This window comes from Saccopteryx leptura, chromosome 3 (genome assembly GCF_036850995.1).
Source record: "Saccopteryx leptura isolate mSacLep1 chromosome 3, mSacLep1_pri_phased_curated, whole genome shotgun sequence".
Taxonomy (NCBI): domain Eukaryota; kingdom Metazoa; phylum Chordata; class Mammalia; order Chiroptera; family Emballonuridae; genus Saccopteryx; species Saccopteryx leptura.
The window spans coordinates 58,772,674-58,795,041 of record NC_089505.1 but is presented as its reverse complement, the minus strand read 5'-3'; the positions used below and the strand labels follow the sequence as shown (position 1 = coordinate 58,795,041).

The 22,368-nt window shown below is 40.8% G+C and overlaps 1 protein-coding gene across 1 annotated transcript in view; it reads left to right on the top strand.

Moving 5' to 3' along the window:
- LOC136398928 (heat shock factor protein 2-like) overlaps nucleotides 1-22,368 on the top strand; it is a 30,789-nt gene that overhangs the window by 404 nt on the left and 8,017 nt on the right. The window contains exons 2-4 of the mRNA XM_066373578.1: nucleotides 15,230-15,338; nucleotides 15,504-15,631; nucleotides 17,198-17,322. Coding sequence (XP_066229675.1) covers nucleotides 15,230-15,338; nucleotides 15,504-15,631; nucleotides 17,198-17,322 — 362 coding nt within the window. The remainder of the gene's footprint in view (nucleotides 1-15,229; nucleotides 15,339-15,503; nucleotides 15,632-17,197; nucleotides 17,323-22,368) is intronic.

Below are 22,368 nucleotides of genomic sequence, written 5' to 3'. Positions count from 1 at the left end.
CCGCGCGGGGCGCCGGGGCCTCCGCTGGGCCTCGTAACGGTCCGGCCGCGGCGGCGTTCGGAACCGCCCGGCGGAGCTGCGGCGGCCGACGAGCCGAGGGCGCGGGAGGCACGTTCCTGCACGCTCATCCTTCGTCCTCCGTGTCGGGGGAAGTTCACCCCGGCGACCCGATTCCCGTCGCTGAGCCCGCGCACGCCCCGCAGCGAGGAGAGCCTCAGGGCCGTAGGCCGATGGGCCAGGGCAGGTGGCCGCAGGTCAGGAGCTTTTACAATATTCAGTAGGAAATAGCACATTGTCATGTGGTGATTCTGAGCCATATTTATATAAACAGATTTTTCTGATTGTTGTAACACGAGTGCTGAGAGGTGTTCAGTGACGACTGAGGAGCTAACGCGAAGCGCCGAGTTTCACTAGCGGTTTCTTCGAAGTGATGGAGGGAGTGACTCGGTGACGGGTTTGATCCCAGCTCGGCCTCGAAGCGGGGACCGTGGCCTCGAAGCGGGGACCGTGGCCGGCTCCCCCGCCTCTCTGGCCCGTGCTGCGGCGTTGCGGGAAGGAGCGGGTTGCCTAGGTGACTGAGACCCTGACCGAGACCCCTTCCGAGGCCGAGCGCGGAGAGTCGGCGCGGAATGATTTCTGCGCGAACAGCGTTGGTGGTAGAATTCACTCCCGGCTGTTGGAATCCTGTGAAGGGGAGCGGATTTCTCCTGTTGTACAGGATCGTCTCTGGATATTTTCTTGTTTAGACGTCTGGGTTAGAAGTGAAAGCTACCTGCACGGTGCGCGACACTCTTCAGTGCTGAGTAGATGTTACGGCCCCTCTTTCTCCTCTGCTTTTCTGTTCCTTTCCTATTTAAAGGAATTCTTAGCTTTAAAATTTACTTTTGTTTTCACAGGGGGCACTATGTTCAGTACATACTTGAAGTTTTGACCGTGATAATACCATATTCTGTCTTACGTTACAGTCATTTCTTCATTTTTTTTTTAAAAAATCTTCCTTTTAGGACTTATTTTCGTGAAGGTCACTATCAGCTGGATGGTATGAAGCATCTGATGAACTGTACAGTTGTACAAAGAAAGGTGAAAATAGGGAAACCAGCTGCCCACATACACTTAAAAATAAACCGATGTCTCATGCTTTCATCAGCCTGAAGGATTAAAAGTTGACAAGGATGGATCAGCACAGGGTGCTGTTACTCATCCTGTATTCATGTTGGAGATTGGACTGAGTCTCCCCCCACCCAAGCTGTTTTTATTATACCTTTTTGGCTTGTATGGGCCGCCTTCTTTTTATTTCCTGGAAATGTTACATAAATATATGGCTTTAATTAAAGGACATTATGTCGGTGGCAGGTCTAATAAATTCTCATTAGCCAGAGTATATTAATAACGTTTCTTGCTTTATGGGCAGTATCAAATACGGAGAGTTTCATACTGAGCCATAAGTGCATCATTTTATGAATTCTAAGCCATATAAGCAGCTTAAAATTATGCTTATTTATTCCATTAAGTTTAAGCTTAACTATATTTTCTAGTACATAATGGGACAATTAAAATATAAATTCAGTGATGGCAAGGACAGTATTTATGCCAAGACACGGTAGGTACTTAATATTTGATGAATCAATGAAATTCTCAGAATATATAATGGGAGTAGTACGAATGATATGGATTGACTTATGCCAGAAAAGACTCTTAGAAATCATCTAATTTAGTCTTATCATTAGGTAGATGAGGATTTGAGGCTTAGCAGCCTAGATTAGTTATTCATAATTTCAAAGCTAGCCATTATATGAGGTGGGAATCTAGCATAGGTTTCTGACCTAGATCAGTGTTCCAGCAACATCACTACACCTAATACAGCTTGGCACAAGATGTAGTTACCAAAATATTACCCGTTCACAAGTCACTTGGCATTTCTGGATTAATGTTGTCTAGGGCTAAAACTTAGTGACTTAAAGAAGCCGTCTGATTTTTCCAAAAGTAATAACAATAAAAGATAAAACTTTAAACAGTGATGTTAGATGGAAAAACCAAAGTAAGTTACTCTCATCTTTTAAAAATTGCTATTTTTTTTTTTTTTTTTTGAACTTGCTATTGGCTCTGGCCAGGTAGCTGGGTTAGAGTGTCATCCCAAAATGCCAAGTTGCGGTTTGATCCTTGGTCAAGGCACATATAAGAAACAAGTAATGAGTGCATGAATAAGTGGAACAACAAATTGATGTGTGTCTCTGCCTCTCCCTTTCCTCCCTCTCTCCCTCTCTCCTTTCCTTCCCTCCCTCCCTCTCTCCCTCCTTTGTTTCCTCTCTTTAAAGTAATAAATGAAATAAAAATTTAAGTTGCTATTTAAAAAAAGTCTGATTTCCTTCAAACTTGTTTTGCTAAACTTCTGTTGAGGTAGTTTAGCATTTATCCTATTTCATATTAAGATCTTTTAGAAGCAGCAGATGTTTTGGAAAGACGATATTTTATGCAATTTTTTTTGCTGGTGGAAAATACAATAATTTACTTCTCTAGCTTGAGTAAGGCAAGGGAAGAAAATGCTTAACCAACTATAGTTTGTAAAACTTGGCTTAATATTCCTAAAGACTTATGAAACTTTAGTTTTCTTTGAAACTTGTAATATGACAAAAATTAAAAATGAAATAATCCACATTCTTATCATTAATTATAGACATATTCCAAGCCATCAAAAGTTTACTAAGTACATTATTGATTCAAATAGTAAAAATATCATTAGACCCAGATTGTCTTTAAAACATACTGTACATGTTTTATTTTTCTCACATTCTCCTCATGGAAGGTTTTCTTTTTTTTTTTTTTACTTTCCCTTTGTTCTTTCAGTTGCTGTAACTTCAAAATTTTATGTAACTATTTTGGCTCTGGTAGGTAGTCTATTGCTAAATCAAGAACAGATAGTAATATTAGGCAACATAAAGCTGTTTCGGTTATAAAAGAGTCCTAAACAGAGTACACAGGTGTATCTTGGAAGCAACTGGGGATCCTTGATATTCAGAGATGAGGTTGTGGAAGTTGAAGGATGTTCTTGCTACTGATAGTGAGAAACAGCTTTTACAGTTATTGATATTTGATAACTTGAGTATGTTGAAGTGAAACAGTAATAAAAAATAAAAAAAAGGAAAAACTAGGAATTTATTGTTTTGCTGGTGTTACTACCTTTGTCTCTGTTCTTCAGGTTGCTTGAGAAGACCAAGAAGTAGTTTCTACTGAAGACCTTACATCCAACTTTTTTGTGTCTTTTGTTATTCTTTACTTTCAAATCCCTCTCAAATCAGTGGAGACAAATACGGAAATAGAAGGGGAAGGGTGCAAAAATAGTATTTGTCCAGTGTTCTCGAGCTGTTTTGGTTGAGTTTGCTCCCAATGTTCTGGTATTGCTTGGACCTTCTCAGTAACCATTGCATTATTACAGTATTTGCAAGTGAAAACAAGTAAGGCCACAGTTTGGCAGAAATCCACCTTAGATGGGTCTACAGAAAAGTTGAAAGATCCACTGAGAAGTCTTTTTAGTTTGTTTACCTAGGAGAGAAGGAGCTTGAAACTCAGAATATGGTTGGTGAACATTAAGTAGTTGACTGATTGTTTAAAAAAGCATTGCAAGTTTCTGTTCTGAAAAATGTTTTAAGGTAGTGTAGCTTAAGTATTTATTAATAAGAATATTTTAGATATTTTTAACCAAGAGGACCAGTTTGGTAACAGCCATTACTCCTCTTCAGAAGCCTATCAGCCTTCATGAGTGAGGCCTAAGAAGAAGCTACCCATTCTATTCAGTAATGGCTTTTTGCTCCTTGTAAAATGTGTAGGGAGAGTTCTGGGTTGTATTGCTTGAGCTTCACAAGTCTACACAGCAGTAGGGTGGAATGTTTGCACTCAGATGCTATTTACTAATTTTAGAGTGGAGACTACAGGAATACTGTAAGTGGAAAGACAGAATCATTTGAGTAAATGAGGGTTGTATGTGAGAGCGGAAATAACCAAGAGCCATTAATATCTTTTTAAATTTTTTTTATTTATTCATTTTAGAGAAGAGAGAAAGAAAGGGGGAGGGAGCAGGAAGCATCAACTTCCATATATGCCTTGACCAGGCAAGCCCAGGGTTTTGAACCGGCAACCAGGCATTCCAGGTCGACGCTTTCTCCACTGCACCACCACATATTTGATATAATCCAAGAGTTGAAATTCTAAAAATAAAATTTACTGTGACCCAAATTCATTTATTCAGTCATTCACAAATATTTGTTGCAAATCTGTTATGACCAGTGTGCTAGTACTAGGAGTTCATTCAATAGTCTGCCTTCATAGAGCTTGCATTCTAGTGAAGGATAAGAAATTAAAAAGTAAGCAAACACAAATAAGATAGTGTAAATACCATAAAGAAAATAAATCAGGCTCGAAAGAGAGTGTATCAATTTAAAGTCCAGTTAGGAAACATGTCATACAGTTTTTTGAACAAGGAAAGTTGAATAGAATTATTAACTATATTAGGTGAATTGGAGTAAAGAAAACTCTATGAAATATAGGAATAGCAGTTAGAAGACGCACCCATCACTGCTAGGGCTAAGATAGAATGCCCCAGTAAGAGAGACCTTTCCTCCAATTCGAAGATGCTGGCCTTGTTGGAGAGTGACCCTGTCTCACTGACTGGCAAATAAGTTACTGGTGCTACACTGGTGGAACTTACTGGAAATTCATCCTTCAGGACTTGTTGGGAAATGTAACCTCTAGGGTAGAGATTGGCAAACTATGACCATGAAGTAGCCATCTATTTTACAAATAAAGTTTAATCGAAACATAGCCATGCTTAGTTTATTACATATTGTCTATATAGTTGCTTTCTTGCTACAAGGGCAGAGTTTTGACCTTATGATCTGCAAGCTTAAAATGTATATTTATTAATTAGCCCTTTAAGGAAATATTTATAAGCCCTTTCTCTAGAAAGCTATTCTTGGGGAATTTGAAACCTCCCAAGGGAGAGGGAATGTTGAGGGAGGCTGCTAGCCTGGGGCGCTGCTGACCTCCATACACTGCAGGAGATGAATGTGGAGGATCTGCTTGCACTGAAGGAGCCTGTTAGGACACACTGGAATTAGGAAGGAGAATCCTTTCTTTTAATATCTCTCTAGTATCTTCTATTGACAAAGCTTAACACCATGTCAACTGGAAAAAGATATTTATGGGACCCAGCTCCATGCTTGCAGAGCAGACAATGAAGAATTAATTTGGAGCAATAAACTAGTATGTAAAATGATAGAGATTTGTGGGTATTGTAGGTAGAGTAATGAAGAAAGCCTCTCTGAACAGTTGACTTTTGAGCAGAGACATGATTAGAAAGAATGGACCAAAGGATAATGGCAAGTGTAAAGGCCTTGAACATGACATGTTTTTGTTATTGGAAAGGCGCATGTTATTAGAGTATCCTTAGAAAATGTGAAAGTAAGGTCAGAAAGGTAGGCAGGAGCAGATGGTAGGGCCTTAAGGTTCTGGTTAAGAGAGTGGAAATTAAGAAACTAGTTAGAAGACTATCACTGTTTTCCACTATGGTATTTATTACAGTGTGGCTGAGACTAGGGTAGTAGCAGTGAAAGTGCTGAGAAGTAATAGGATTTGATACCTACTTTGAAGGCAGAGCTGCAAAACTGATAAATAGGCTGACGTTAGAGGAGGGCCAGAGAAGAATTAGATTTGGCCGGAGCAACAGGATGGATGATACCATTTGCTAAGATATGGGAATATTTGGAGAAATACGGGCAGAACCATCTTAACTTTGAGACTACAGATGGCTTACTAATACTATTTGAAAATTATTTTATTTTGCTTACATTTTTATTGACCACACTTATTCATATGGTTGCATCTAATTTTAAAGGAGGTGAGGAAGTGCATGCAGTGTTGAGGAGAACAAATGAATATTCTTGAGCAGCCTGAATGACTTCTACACTTCAAGACATCCATGTGGAAATTTTGAATAGGATGTTTGGATATAAGACTGGCATTCATGGTGGAGTTTGGAGCTTGTTAGTGGTAAAAGCCATGGGACTGGATGAGATCATCAGGGAGACAAATGAAAACAGAAGGAACTGAAAGAAAGGTTATTCCAACATTTAGAGGCTATGAAGAGAAGAAAAATACAGCAAAAGAGATTGAGAAGGAACAATAAGAGAGAAAGAACAGGGACTGAGGTCATAAAAGTTAGTGGAAGAGTGGATTAAAAAGCCATGGTACATGTACACAATGAAATGCTACACCAGCGGTTCTCAACCTGTGGGTCGCCACTCCGGCGGGGTCGAACGACCAAAACACAGGGGTCGCCTAAAGCCATCGGAAAATACATATTTTAACACGGGTCGCCTAAAGCCATCGGAAAATACATATTTTAACACGGGTCGCCTAAAGCCATCGGAAATACATATTTTATTTAAAAATGTATTGTATAATAAATATGTATTTTCCGATGGCTTTAGGCGACCCCTGTGTTTTGGTCGTTCGACCCCCGCCGGGGTCGCGACCCACAGGTTGAGAACCGCTGTGCTACACGGTGGTTGTGAGGAAGAAGGAAATCTTATTTTTGCCACAACATGGATGGACCTGGAAACTATCATGCTAAGTGAAATAAGCCAGGCAGAGAAAGAAAAATATCATATGACCTCACTCATTTGAGGAATTCAATGAACAATGTGAACTGAGCAAGGGAACAGAGGCAGAGGCAGGATCAAAGGGACTAGAAGGAAAGTAGAAGTTGGGATCAGAGAAGGGAAAAGAGATTAATGAAATTATATACACATAACAGCATTATAGAGAGCAGGACAGCAAATCCTGGAGGGAAGGCATGGGGGGGGGCGAGGGAATTAAGGGGGAGATATATTCAGTGGGACACTTGAATCTATGTAAACATAAAATCAAATAAAATAATGTGAGTTTAAAAAAAAGTTAATGGAAGAAAATGGTTCAAGAAACAGGAGATAATCAATTGTGTCATACGCTGTTACGAATATTTTTATACTACTTTCCTGGTATATATAAGCAGAAATTTTTCTAAGTTGCATACACATAGAAGGGTAGAGTTGCTGGCAAATGGGATATGAAATTTTCCATCTAAAGACAGCTCAGATTTTTTCCAAAAGAGATCACACTGGTTTATACTCTTAGCCATATCTGAGATTGTCCATTAACACACCTTCAAAATTTGATTTTATCATTTTCACCAATCTACTATAGTATATGTAAACTGTTACCTCAGTGAGGTCTTAATTTGTAATTCCCCAATTTCTAATAAGTTCAAACACCTTTTTGTATTAATTGACCATTTGTTTTCTATTCTATGAAGTGTTTGACCATTTTTCTATTGGGTGGTTTATCTTTCATATTTGTAGAAATTCCTTGTATATTCTGTATATTCATTTTTTGATTATATGTGCTGCCTGTATCTTCTCAATTTGTGGCTTATCTTTTTACATTCTTTTGATGAGCAGAAATTCTTAAGTTTAGTGTAATTTAATATATCAGTCTTTTTTATGGTTTACTCTTTTTGTTTCTTTAAGACATTTTCCTTCTCTACCCCAGAAGAAAAGAGCTTTTTTATGTCTTTTTCTTCTGAAAGTTTAAAAGGTTTACATTTCATATCTTTATCACCTGGAATTGATTTTTGTGTCTTATGAGTGATCCAGTTTCATTATTTTTAATATATTTAGTTGTCCTTGTCCCTTTGTTAATAGTCTTTTCTTTCCGCAGTGATATGTATTGCTACCTCTGTCTTACAGCAAAATTATATATTCTGGTTTTGTTTCTAGGTTCTCTATTCCATCGGACAATCATATATCACATACCCTTATCATGTCTTAATTACTATAACTATAAAACTTAGAAAGTTTATGAGTTGCTTTTTGGAGGGCAACTTATTCTTCAGGAGTGCCGTAACTATTGTTGGTCTTTGGCTTTTCATATATGCTTTAAAATCAAGTTCCATTTTTTAAAAAAAACTTGGGATTTTTTTTGGAGTTGCATTTAAACTATAAATCAGATTAGGGAAAATAGATATTTTTACAATACTGAGTATTCTCATAAACAAGGCATCTTTCTAAATTTATTATTTAATAGTTTCATAATCTTTTTGTAATTAGGTCTTGCACATCTTTGTTCAGTTTCTTCCTGGGTATTTTGTAGTTGTTGTATGTGGTGTCCTTTAGTTAAAAATATGTCTCACTGTTGCTGGTAATTAGAAATACAAATGTCATTTGTATATTGATAATAAACTAGTGAGCTAATCATTTTACTGATTTGGGTTCTCTTAAGTGTACATCCATAACATCTGTAAATGACAATTTTCTTTTTTTTTAGAATCTTATACCTTCAATTGTTTTCTTTTGCTGTGGCTGAGACCTCAGTAAGGATATCATAGAAGCAGTGATCATAGGATCCCTTTTTCTTTCTTTTTTTTTTTTTTTTTTGTATTTTTCTGAAGTTGGAAACGGGGAGGCAGTCAGACAGACTCCTGCATGCGCTGTACTGGGCTCCATCCGGCCCGCCCACCAGGGGGTGATGCTCTGTTGCAACCAGAGCCACTCTAGCGCCTGAGGCAGAGGCCACAGAGCCATCCTCAGCGCCCGGGCCAACTTTGCTCCAATGGAGCCTTGGCTGCGGGAGGGGAAGAGAGAGACACAGAGGAAGGAGAGAGGGAGGGGTGGAGAAGCAGATGGGCGCTTCTCCTGTGTGCCCTGGCCGGGAATCAAATCCGGGACTCCTGTACGCCAGGCCGACGCTCTACCACTGAGCCAACGTTGGCCAGGGTCCTTTTTCTTATTTTTTTTTCTTATTTTTATTTATTTTTAGATTTTATTTATTCATTTTAGAGAGAGGAGACAGAGAGAGAGAGAGACAGAGAGAGAAGGGAGGGAGGAGCAGAAAGCATCAGTTCCCATATGTGCCTTGACCAAGAAAGCCCGGGGTTTCAAACCAGCGACCTCAGTGTTCCAGGTCGATGCTTTTACCCACTGCGCCACTGCAGGTCAGGCCCTTTTTCTTATTTTTAAAGGGAATATTTTTAGTATTTCCCTCTTAAGTACTAGCTGTTAAAATGAGTTTTTCATTTTTATTTTTGTTGGTAATGTCAAACTTAATTGGGTAACTTAAAGGGGAGAAAGGCATGCTAGGATGGAAGATACAGGAAAAAGTTGACTGTGGTGGAATAGAAATATAGGTTTGAAATAGGTAATAGGGTGAGAACATAGTGAGTTAAAGAACATTGTGTAAAAATGTTGACAATAGGAAATCCAAGTTTGAAATTTGAGATGGTCGGGGCAGAGGTGTAGATGTGATAATCATTATTCATAATAAAGTTAGTAATTAGATACACTGATGTGGATGAGATTGCCTAAGAAAAGAGTGTATTTAGGTGCCATGGTCAAGTGTATAGTTTCAAAGCCGAGAGTAGAGCATTTAATGAGGGAGATGTCAGTAATGCCAATGAAATGCCACAGAGAGGTGTAGGAAGATGACTGAAAAGAAAGCATTAAATTTGGCATTTGACATTTTAGAAAAATCAGTTTAAGTAGAGTGAGGGAAACAGAAACCAATTTTTAGCAAAAGTGAGATGATCCTGAGTTGGAGAAGGGGACTTCAAAATATTTGTTAAATTTTGCAGTGAAGGAAAAGACTCATTTGGGTAATTTGAGAGAGCAGTGAGGTAGAGGGTAAGTTCTTTGATTTTAGGGAAAAAATATATGCATTTTTAAGTTATTACCTATTAACCAACACTGGTTATCAAATTTTTAAAATTTTGCCAGTCTAACGTGAAAATAATTTGTTTTGCTATATAGTCAATTATGAATGAAACTGAGTTTCTAAAATTCAGTTTTTCATTTGTTAGAAACTTACTGCAGTTAATCTTTTGTCATGTTTAAAATAATTTATGTTAATAATCTTTCAGCTTTATTGAACATTTTAAAATAACTATTAACTCTATTATCAGTTAAGTTTAGACACAAGTACATAGTATTAGAAATCCAAGCAACAGTGGCTTAAACAAAAAGGTATTTTTCTCTTACTTCTGAAGATGCCCTGTTAACCTCTGGTCTTTTCAGCTGTACTTACTGTATTCTCTATGTAGAAGATGCACCTTTTTTTGAAAAATTTGGGGTATAAAACTTGGTGCATTTTATACAGTGGTTATAGTTTTTTTTTACTTGCATTTTTTCCGCTTGTTTTGCGCTCGTTCAAGACAGTGATTTTTCATCAGACACAGATGAGGACAAGCTAATGGATGGAAGTTTTGACAGTGATGAGGGTTGTATGAATTTTATGATGAATAAAACGAGTTCAATAACTATGTAATACATTTTTTTCCCCAAATTTCAAGCCCCCAAATTAAGGTGCATCTTATACATAGGGGAATATGATAGTTCCTTTACCTCTGGCTTGCTGGGCTCTGTTAGCTCCAAGTTCAAGCAGGGATATGGGATGTAGGTAGGGGAGTGATAGTTTGAATTTCTCCCTTTTTTGAAGCTTTTCTAGAAGCCCTACTGAATATATTCTTTTATTTGTCAGCTATATTTGGCCACCTTTAATTGTAAGGGAGACTGAGAAATGTAGTTGCAGCATCAAACAGAGTTGTGATACAGTTAGTAAGATAGTAGAGAATCATCCTTGTTGCATATGGCGGGATCTCTCTCTTTTTTAATGTGAATAATGCCATTGTAGAACACCATATATGTATGTATGTATATATATGTGTATATATATCACATATATTCTACATATATATCATAAAAATATACTTGTATGTTTATATATAATATCACAGTTTTTATCTATTTTTCCATTGATGAATGACACTTAGGATGTTTCCATATCTTGGCTACTGTGAATACTGCTGCAATGAACATGGAAGCACAGATTATCTCTTCAAGATACTGATTCCATTTCCTTTGTGTATATACGCAGAAGTGGGGTTGCTGGATCATATGGTAGTTCTAGTTTTATTTTTTTGATAAACTGTTTTTCATAATGTGTATACCCATGTACATTACCACCAACGGTATACAAAGGTTCCTTTCCTCCACATCCTTGTCAGTTTGTTATCTTTTATTTTCTGATAATTAACCATGGTAACAAGTATGAGGTGATAGCTTATTTTGGTTTTGATTTGCTCCCTGATGTTTAGTGATGTTGAGCATCTTTTCATATACCTGTTGGCTATTTGTAGGTCTTTTTGGGAAAACTGACTATTTAGGTCATTTGCCCATTTTTTAATTGTTTTTTTTTTTTTTTTGCTATTGAGTTATATGCTCTCCTTGTATTTTAGATCTTAATCCCTTATCAGATATATTATTTCAAATATCTTCTCATTTTGTTATTTAGGTTGCTTTATTTTGTTGATTCTTTTGCTATGTATAGAACCTTTTTAGTTTTATGTAGATGATCTCTTAATTGGCTTGACTAGCCATTTCACTGTGTGTGTATATATATTAAATCATCATGTTGTACACTTTAAGTACTGTATATACAATTTTTGTTTTTAAAAATAAACTGAAAAAGTAGAGGAATCTGGAGATAGGCAGGTAGTAGTCTCTGTGAGTATAACCAGCATGGCTTCTGGATTTATTATGTGTCATGCTTTTAAAAGCTTGATTTAAAAAGTGAAGTAGCAGTGAGTTAGCAGTGAGCTTTGTTTTTCTTTCCACATGGATAGTTTATTAACTAATGCTTTCCCTCTTGTCCCCCTACCCGATTTGAATGCTACCCTTATTCTCTATTAAAATCTCAGATGAATTTGCTCCTTCTTCTGTCCTCTCTAGTCTGTTCTTTCTTTAGTACCAAACTTTTACAAACTGATTTTGCCATCTGTATGGGATAGGGTTAACACCTCTTTCCTTATTGGTTTTAGTATTTTCTTGCCTGTTGTTAAATATTATTTTAACAAGTGAATTTTATCAATTACATTTTCTTCTTTTAGCAGCTCTTCACCCAACCTCCAAAAATCACTTTATTTTATTTACTTGAGAGATAACTTAATGTATTGGTTAATTGAGGGAGAATGGACAGCTATACAATAGTGTATTTTTCCCTCTGTAGTTTAATGTGTTCTGAAAGGTCTTGTGTATTTTTAAAACTTATTTTTAGATTCTTGACAGTTTTCTATTATTGAGATCTTTCATTCCATTTTAGTTTTAATTTTGTGATAAAATACACATAACAAAATAAACCTTTGTTTTAATTTCATTGCTGTGATAAAATATACATAACTTAAAATTAACCATTTTAACCATTTTTAAGCATACAGTTCCGTCCATTAAGTATATTCACATTGTTATTGCAACCATCACTACTGTGGTGTCCAGAATGTTTTTCGTCTTCCCACACTGAAACTTCATACTCATTAGACAATAACTTCCAATTCCCTCTTCCTCCTAGCTTATTTTGTAGTCTCTTTGAATTTAACTATTCTAAATACCCTGTATAATTGTACAGTATTGGTGTTCTTGTGACTAGTTTATTTCACTTAGCAAATGTCTTCAAGGTTCATCCTTGTTGTAATATGTCTTTATTTCCTTCCTCTTTAAGGCTAAATAACATCCCATTGTGTGTATATATACCAGATTTTCTTTATCCATTCATCTGTCAATGGATATTTGGGTTGTTTACACCTTTTGACTACTGTGAATAATACTCTTATGAACATGGCTGTACAAATCTTCTTTTGAGTCCCTACTCTCAATTCTTGTAGGTACATACTCAGAAATGGAATTATATGGTAATTCTGTGTTTAGCTTTTTAAAGAATCATACTGTTTCCCACAGTGGCTGTACTATTATTTTACATTTCCACCAGCAATGCGTAGGATTTCTAATTTATCTACATCCTCACTAATACTTATTTTCTGTGTGTTAGTTTTTCCATATGTGTGTTTTAATAATGGCCATCCTAATGGCCATGAAGTGGTGGTATATTGTAGTTTTGGTTTTCATTTTCCTAATGATTACTGATGATAGGCATCTTTTCATGTGTTTATTGGACAGATGCCTGTCTTCTTTGGAAAATTGTGTATTTAAGTCTTTGCCCGTTTCTTTTTTTCCTCTTTTTTTTTCCTTGTATTTTTCTGAAGTTGGAAACGGGGAGGCAGTCAGACAGACTCCCACATGCGCCCGACCAGGATCCACCGGCATGCCCACCAGGGGGCGATGCTCTGCCCATCTTGGGGCGTTGCTCTGTTGCAACCAGAGCCATTCTAGCACCTGAGGCAGGGGCCACAGAACCATCCTCAGCGCGTGGGCCAACTTTGCTCCAGTGGAGCCCTGGCTGCGGGAGGGGAAGAGAGAGACAAAGAGGAAGGAGAGGAGGAGGGGTGGAGAAGCAGTTGGGCCCTTCTCCTGTGTGCCCTGGCTGGGAATCGAACCCGGCACTCCTACATGCCAGGCCGACGCTCTACCACTGAGCCAAATAGCCAGGGCCTGCCCGTTTCTTACTGGGTTGTTTTTGCCACTGTTGAGTTGTAGGGGTTCTTTATGTATTATGGGTATTAACACCTTGTAAGTTATGAATTCCGAATATTATCTCCGATTCTGATTCTGTGGGCTGCCTTTCCACTCTCTTTTTTTTTTTTTGTATTTTTCTGAAGCTGGAAACTGGGAGCCAGTCAGACAGACTCCCGCATGCGCCCGACCGGGATCTACCCGGCACGCCCACCAGGGGCGACACTCTGCCCACCAGGGGGCGATGCTCTGCCCCTCCTGGGCCTCGCTCTGCCGCGACCAGAGCCACTCTAGCGCCTGGGGCAGAGGCTAAGGAGCCATCCCCAGCGCTCGGGCCATCTTTGCTCCAGTGGAGCCTTGGCTGCGGGAGAGGAAGAGAGAGACAGAGAGGAAGGGAGGGGTTGGGGGTGGAGAAGCAAATGGGCGCTTCTCCTATGTGCCCTGGCCGGGAATCGAACCTGGGTCCCCTGCACGCCAGGTGGACGCTCTACCGCTGAGCCAACCGGCCAGGGCCTCCACTCTCTTGATGGTGTTATTTATATAAAAAAATTTTAAGTCTGAGATACAACCCATTTGTTTATTTTTGCTTTTGTTACTTTTGCTTTTGGTGTTATCCAAGAAATCATTGCCAAATCCAATGTTATGAAGCTTCTCTCTATGATTTCTTCTAAAATTATTTTAAGTTTAGGTCTTTTATCTATTTTTTTTTTCCCCATTTTTTTGAAGCTGGAAACAGGGAGAGACAGTCAGACAGACTCCCGCATGCGCCCGACCGGGATCCACCCGGCACGCCCACCAGGGGCGACGCTCTGCCCACCAGGGGGCGAAGCTCTGCCCATCCTGGGCGTCGCCATGTTGCGACCAGAGCCACTCTAGTGCCTGGGGCAGAGGCCACAGAGTCATCCCCAGCGCCCGGGCCATCTTTGCTCCAATGGAGCCTCGGCTGCAGGAGGGGAAGAGAGAGACAGAGAGGCAAGCGCGGCGGAGGGGTGGAGAAGCAAATGGGCGCTTCTCCTGTGTGCCCTGGCCGGGAATCGAACCCGGGTCCTCCGCACGCTAGGCCGACGCTCTACCGCTGAGCCAACCGGCCAGGGCCAGGTCTTTTATCTATTTATTGAAAACACTGTCCTTTCCTCATTAATAGATCTTGGCACCCTTACCAAAAATCCTTGCACAGTATATGTGAAAGTTTATTTCTGGGGTCTCCAGTCTATTCTATTGGTCTGTTTTTATGCTAGTACCATGCTGTTTTGATTACTGTATTTTTCTAGTAAGTTTCAAATTGTTTATTTTTTGAATGGAAGCACATTAGTGATTTTAGGTATTAGTTAATTATGTCTTTTACTAAATGCTCTTAGTTTTTCAATTGTACAAAGGTATAATTATATCTGTTGCAAAAATGATACTTTCAAATTTTATATTTTTGTCTAATTGTGTTGGCTTTTAAACAATGTTAAGTCATTATGCTTACTACATATTATATTTATTTTTCTTGTTTCTGATTTAATGGAAATTTTTCTAATATTTCACCATTGAGTAGTATGATGTGGGTTTTGGTTTGAGACATATTCCTAAGCTTTTGAAGTTGAAATAAAATATTGCATTTTGGCACTTAATTGGAGTTTGATTATTGACGTTAACAGAAATAAACTGTTGGTCTGAAGTTATAAAAAGATTGCCCAGTTTGGGGGTTCATATGTACCATCTAGTGGACTTGAACTAATTGACTCCTTTTACTTTTTCAGAATGGTCAGAGTTTTCTGGTTTTGGATGAACAACGATTTGCAAAAGAAATTCTTCCCAAATACTTCAAGCACAATAACATGGCAAGCTTTGTGAGGCAACTGAATATGTGTGAGTATGGACAGGAGTTTATTTGAAATACTCTCAATCGCCATTGATTAACTGTTTTGTTTTGTTTTTCCATTAGTATGATAAGGAAGAAAATATACTGCCTGGAAACACCATTAATTTTGACTTCCATCTGTTGTAGTCATCTAAATTTTGAATCTTTTTCAGATGGTTTTCATAAAGTAGTACATATTGACTCTGGAATTGTAAAGCAAGAACGAGATGGTCCTGTTGAATTTCAGCATCCTTACTTCAAACAAGGCCAGGATGACTTGTTGGAGAACATTAAAAGGAAGGTGAGCTATAAACATGATTTTATTAGGGTATTACTATGTAATATAATTGGCCAAGACTTTTATTTCAGCTGTTGATATTGTGTATAGAAATATACTGGTGTTCTTTCTTAGGATGACTTAAGACTAATAAAGTTTTAATTATACCGTCATTTTTTTTTTCCTTGTGCTGAATTATACTGAAAGCTCAGACACCTTTAAAGGAAAGGAAAATGTTCACATTTTAACTGAGGGGAGAAGTCATTCATATTGGGATAGCTCGCTCTTTTTAATTTAGCTTTAAAAATGCAGGCTACTGCTAGAATGTTGTAAGCTCTCTGGATGACTTTTTATGCAGTTCACTGCCAAATATTCATTGCCTAGAGTAAGTCCTTTGCATATAGGAGGCATTTAACAAAATGTTTTTGAATGATTTTTTTTTTCTGAAATAAGGTATTTTTACCAAATCCACAGAAATGGAAGAGGGGTAATAAGGGTAGTAAACCATGAAATAAAAATGGCCTAGCCCTGGCCGGTTGGCTCAGTGGTAGACGTCAGCCTGGCATGCAGGAGTCCCGGGTTCGATTCCCGGCCAGGGCACACAGGAGAGGCGCCCATCTGCTTCTCTACCCCTTCCCCTCTCCTTCCTCTCTGTCTCTTTCCTCCTGCAGCCGAGGCTCCATTGGAGCAAAGTTGGCCCGGGCGCTGAGGATGACTCTGTGGCCTCTGCCTCAGGCTCTAGAATGGCTCTGGTCACAACAGAGCAACGCCCCAGATGGGCAGAGCATCGCCCCCTGGTGGGCATGCCGGGTGGATCCTGGTCGGGCGCATGCAGGAGTCTGTCTGACTGCCTCCCCGTTTCCAACTTCAGAAAAATACAAAAAAAAAAAAAAAAAAAAAATTGTTCTAGCATAAAGCTATTACTACATAAATTGAATTAAATGTGGCATGTGATAATAAAGAGGCATGGGGAAGTTACAGGGAGTTTGGCAAAAGGAAAAAAAAAAGCCCTTAAGATGTTCCTGCTTGTGGACACTTTATCTACATTAAAAAAAAAAAAGACTGATTATTTCTTATCCTGTTTTTTTGAGCTATAAGTTTATTTTTTCCCTAAAATTTTATCCTGGGTGCCTGACCAGGCGGTGACACAGTGGATAGAGCATCAGACTGAGATGCGGAGGACCCAGGTTCGAGACCCCGAGGTCGCCAGCTTGAGCGTGAACTCATCTGGTTTGAGCAAGGCTCACCAGCTTGAGCCCAGGGTCGCTGGCTCAAGCAAGGGGTCACTCGGTCTACTGTAGCCCCGAGTCAAGGAACATATGAGAAATCAATCAATGAACAACTAAGGAACTGCAACGAAGAATTGATGTTTCTCATCTCTCTTCCTTCTAGTCTGTCTGTCCCTATCTATCCCTCTCTCTGACTCTCTGTCTCTGCCACAAAAAAAAAAAAAAAAAGTTATCCTGGGCCTTTTGGAATTAGATCTCAACTTCCTGAGCAGGCTATAAAAACCTTTTATAATAGGGAAGCTTTGGATTACAGTCATGGTGTTTAGTATTAATTTGATGTCTTAAATTTGCTTTTCGAAAGGTTTCATCTTCAAAACCAGAAGAAAATAAAATTCGTCAGGAAGATTTAACAAAAATTATAAGTAGTGCTCAGAAGGTTCAAATAAAACAAGAAACGATTGAGTCCAGGCTTTCCGAATTAAAAAGGTAAAGTATTATTTCCAAATAGAATTGTAATATGTGGGTTGGTTTGTGTGTGTTGAGTGTTGGTGTTGGAGGTTAGTGCTTTAAGTACTTTTACCCAAGATCAAAGATTTTTCTGTAAGCACTGGTTTCCTTTATTTTTGATTTCTAGCTATAAACTTTACTCCAATATTGTATTTTCATGATGGTGATCGAAAGACTATAAAAACCTGGGCATTCAAAACAATATGATGCACAAGCATTATTGATGAAACACTAGATTTTTACATTGGTGTAAGAAATATGATTATTCAAAGGTTAGCTTTTATTTGATGTTCACACACATGTGAGGGCACACACAAAGCATAAAAAGTGCTGCATATGTTACGCATTCCTTTTATGATTTTTTTAAATACTTTTCTGTGCGATCTAAACTCTTAGGAAAAAGTAGGACATTAAAAACAGGAAAATGGACACAAGAGGCTTGTCCTACTTGGTATTTATTTTACATACACTGGAGGAAGTATTTTTCAAGCCTTTTATCTACAGAAAGATGTTTTGTTTTGTTTTACTACAGTTCTTGGCATCATTATCCTAACTTACAGTAACTGCTTGTATGTATATATAGTAGATACATACTTCTTTTTTTAGTAAGTAGCTGGAATTTCACTTATCCTAATAGGTGCCCAGGTCTTGAGAAGTCATTTTGTGTATTTTCTCTCCTATTTTAAACATGGGACATTAATTTGTTCTTAAGTACCTTTGTTAGAAGAGTAACATTGGACTTTGATTCCCTTTTTGACTAACAGTTCAAGTTTCCTCATTTTGCATATTTTATTTAATTACTTATACTGGTTTATTGTATCTATCTTGTGTCTACTGAGGTGCTCTTTGACCCACTTTCTTGAATCTCAACTTTAGTCTTTAAGGAATGGGATCCCAAAATCTTAGAGGTTACCTTTCTCCTGCTTATCTTTAGTAGGCAGATGACAGTATCTTTAAATTTTTGAGTCAGAAAAAGTACAGTATTTTTTTGGTAAGTATTAAAGAAAGTCCCATTTTCAATACCCTCTATTTACAAATCCAGTCCTTTTTTTAATGCTGTAGTTTGGATTGAGGAAGATGGCTTTTGTGGAAATTAACAAAAGAATGAAAATTAAACATTTAATAGGTTGATTATCTTTTATGTCTTCTCAGCATTATCATTGCTACTAACATTTAATAATAATACAGTTTCAATAAGTGTTGAATGAAGGAAAAGAAACTGTTACTACTGGTCCAGTTACTGGTTTGTCATATATTTGAATATGTTTTTAAAGAATAAATATTTTTTTCTTTTTTTGTATTTTTTTGAAGTGAGAAGCGGGTGGCGGGAGGCAGGCAGACAGACAGGAGCATGTGCACGACCAGGATCCATCTGGCATGCCCACCAAGGGGCGATGTTCAGCCCCTCTGAGGCATTGCTCTGCTGCAATTTGAGCCATTCTAGCACCTGATGCATCCTCAGTGCCCAGGCCAACTTTGCTCCAGTGGAGCCTTGGCTGAGGGAGGGGAAGTGAGAGAGAGAAAGGAGAGGGGAAAGGGTGGAGAAGCAGATGAGTGCTTCTCCTGTGTGTCCTGGCCGGGAATCAAACCCGGGACTTCCACATGCCGGGCTGACACTCTACCGCTGAGCCAACTGGCCAGGGCCAAAAAATAAATATTTTTTAGCATTTTCATAGGCTTGTGTTTGAGACAGACCTTAAGATACACAGTTTTAGAGTCTGACAGGCTTTAGTTCAACATTAACATTTAGCAAATTATCTATGTGGTCTTGGGCAAGTCTTCTTAATTCTCGGGTGTCCTCATCTATAAAATAGAGATAACAATTCTGCTCTTGATAGATTGGAGAGAAATTTAAATAACCAGTACATATAAAATGCTTAGCTTAGTGCCTAGAGCATGACAAAGAAATACTTACTAGGTGTCACTTCCATTTAAGAATTGTTTTGTAAGTACAAATACTGAATTCACTTGGTAGCCATAGTTGAAAGGTTAGCTTAAATAAGAAGTAATGAACCAGATCATCAGAGAAATCAATTGCCTTCTACTATACGGATATAAGCATGAATCTTAAGTTCTTGTGTATGTAGTTGCCATGAGTAGAAGCTACTACAGTTATGAAGGAACGATTCTGGATTTGTGTCAAGATAGTTGCCATCTATATAATTGAACCAGAGAGGAAAGGTGGGGAGAGTGAGAAGTATCAATTCATAGTTGCTTCACTTTAGTTGTTGATTGCTTATTGTAATGTGCCTTGACTGGGCAAGCTCAGGGTTTCGAACCAGTGACCTCAGTCTTCCAGGTCGACACTCTATCCACTGTGCACCACAGGCCCGGCCAAATTCTCTGATTTTCTTAATTAAAAAAAATTATTTCCATGCCCTTACCATCCCTTCTCTTTGGCAGCCATCAGCTTGTTCTCTATAGCTGTGGTATTCTCTAGTATACTTCATTAAAGATGTTGAGGCCTGGCTTTCTGACTGAAATTTTTGTTTTGTTTTTTAATAAATGATAACATAGTGAAAACCAGTCCCTTTGAAAGGAGGTGTCAGAATTATGAGCAAAACATGCACAACAGCAACAAGTTATTTGGAAGGTAAGCTTTTCCCCCATGACCTAGTTGCATTTGTTTAATGAGTATCATTTGTGACCCAAAGAAGTCTCTATTGAACAGTCAGTGGTTGATTTTAATTTCTTTAGGTTCGGTGTGGGAAATTACCTGTTCATTAACACCCTGGGCACTGGGGGGGGGGGGCAGTTCGCCACAGTATAGCTGGCCCCGCATGTTCATACAGGCAGATATGTCGCAGTGAAAATTTTAGGTACAAGGTACACGCATTCAGGGAGGTTGCCTTCCTCAAGGTTTTAAACCATCCATGTAATGAAGCTACTAGAAGTGACTGTCGCCGACTCTGAATTGTTCATCATTACGAGGCATGTCAGCGGTGGGATGTGCTGGACCACAGAGGCCAGAGGACTGAGGCGAGGCGGAAGCGCGGCGCATCTTTGGGCAGCTAGTTTCAGAGCTCCAGTACCGTCACTGGCACGGGGTGATGATCCACAGGGACCCAAACCAGAGAACGTCCTGGTGATGGGGGGAGGGGGAGCTGGATCCCCGACTTGCAGAGGAGGCGAACCGCATCAGCTTCCAGAGGAGACGAACCGCATCGGCTTCCAGGAGAGACGAACCGCATTAGCTTCCAACACAGTGAGATACAGAAGGCGCTGAGCGAGCCCTACGATCACGTAATGGAGACAAATCTCCTGTTAGAGACCAGGAGCAGAAGGGGAAGGACTGCCTTGCCCCCAAAAGCACCTGCGCTTGCTGTCTTCCCATCATCCTTCCCTCAGCTCAGTCATGGGGGGGAGGGAGGTGGACTCTGCCAGCACTCCGGGAGGAGGTGTGTCTGACTCTGGGTCCCGGTCCAACGCTCCAGCATCCGGCCCAACGTTCCTAACCGGCGATCCAGCATCCGGCCCAACGTCTGGGGCCAGCATTCCACCATCTGACCACGGGACCAGGGCCAGCGCTCCGCCATCCAGCCCCGCCTACCGGGCCAGCGCTCCGCCATCCAGCCCCGCTTCCCGGGCCAGTGTTCCACCATCCGGCCCCAGGATCAGTCCTCAGCCGCCCAGCCCCAGGGCAAACACTTCACCATCCAATCCCAGGGCCAATGCTCCACTATCCGACCCCAGGATCAGTGCTCAGCCACCTGGACTTAGTATCAGTCCTCAGCCACCCAGCCTGAGGGAAAACACTTCACCATCCAATCCCAGGGCCAATGCTTCACCATCCGACTCCCGGATCAGTGCTCAGCCACCCAGCCCGAGGGAAAACACTTCACCATCCAATCCCAGGGCCAATGCTCCACCATCCGACCCCCGGATCAGTGCTCAGCCACCCAGCCCCAGGGAAAACATTTCACCATCCAGCCCCAGGGCCAATGCTCCACCCTCCGACCCCAGGATCAGTGCTCAGCCACCTGGAATTAGTATCAGTGCTCAGCCACCCAGCCCCAGGGCAAACACTTCACCATCCAACCCCAGGGCCAATGCTCCACCCCCCGAACCCAGGATCAGTGCTCAGCCACCTGGCACCAGACTTGCCCTCCAATGGATCCTCGTTAAAGGATTTAAAGTGGACTCATTCCAATTACAGGGCCTCGAAAGAGTCCTGTATTGTTATTTTTCGTCACTACCTCCCCGGGTCGGGAGTGGGTAATTTGCGCGCCTGCTGCCTTCCTTGGATGTGGTAGCCGTTTCTCAGGCTCCCTCTCCGGAATCGAACCCTGATTCCCCGTCACCCGTGGTCACCATGGTAGGCACAGCGACTACCATCGAAAGTTGATAGGGCAGACGTTCGAATGGGTCGTCGCCGCCACGGGGGGCGTGCGATCGGCCCGAGGTTATCTAGAGTCACCAAAGCCGCCGGCGCCCGCCCCCCGGCCGGGGCCGGAGGGAGGCTGACCGGGTTGGTTTTGATCTGATAAATGCACGCATCCCCCCCGCGAGGGGGGTCAGCGCCCGTCGGCATGTATTAGCTCTAGAATTACCACAGTTATCCAAGTAGGAGAGGAGCGAGCGACCAAAGGAACCATAACTGATTTAATGAGCCATTCGCAGTTTCACTGTACCGGCCGTGCGTACTTAGACATGCATGGCTTAATCTTTGAGACAAGCATATGCTACTGGCAGGATCAACCAGGTAGGGAAGCGCGCAGTGGGCCGGCCGAGACCAGGGGGCAGGGGGGAGGGAAAGACGCCCCCCCCCCCTTCCCCGTCTCGCGCCGCACGGAAAAAGAGGCCTGGACGTGTCAAGCGAGCGCGACGCGGCGCCGCGCTGGGCACCGCGGGCGGCGCCAGGAGAAGCACGACAGACAGCCACCGGGATCCCGACCCGGCGGCCCGTTCCCGCCCCGCCCGGAGAGGGCAGGGCGCACGCAACACACGGCGGGCGTGGAGGGGCGCGGGACCCCGTTCCGCAAGGAGCCCCCCCAAGGCCTCGGCGACGGAGGGCAACGCCGGGCG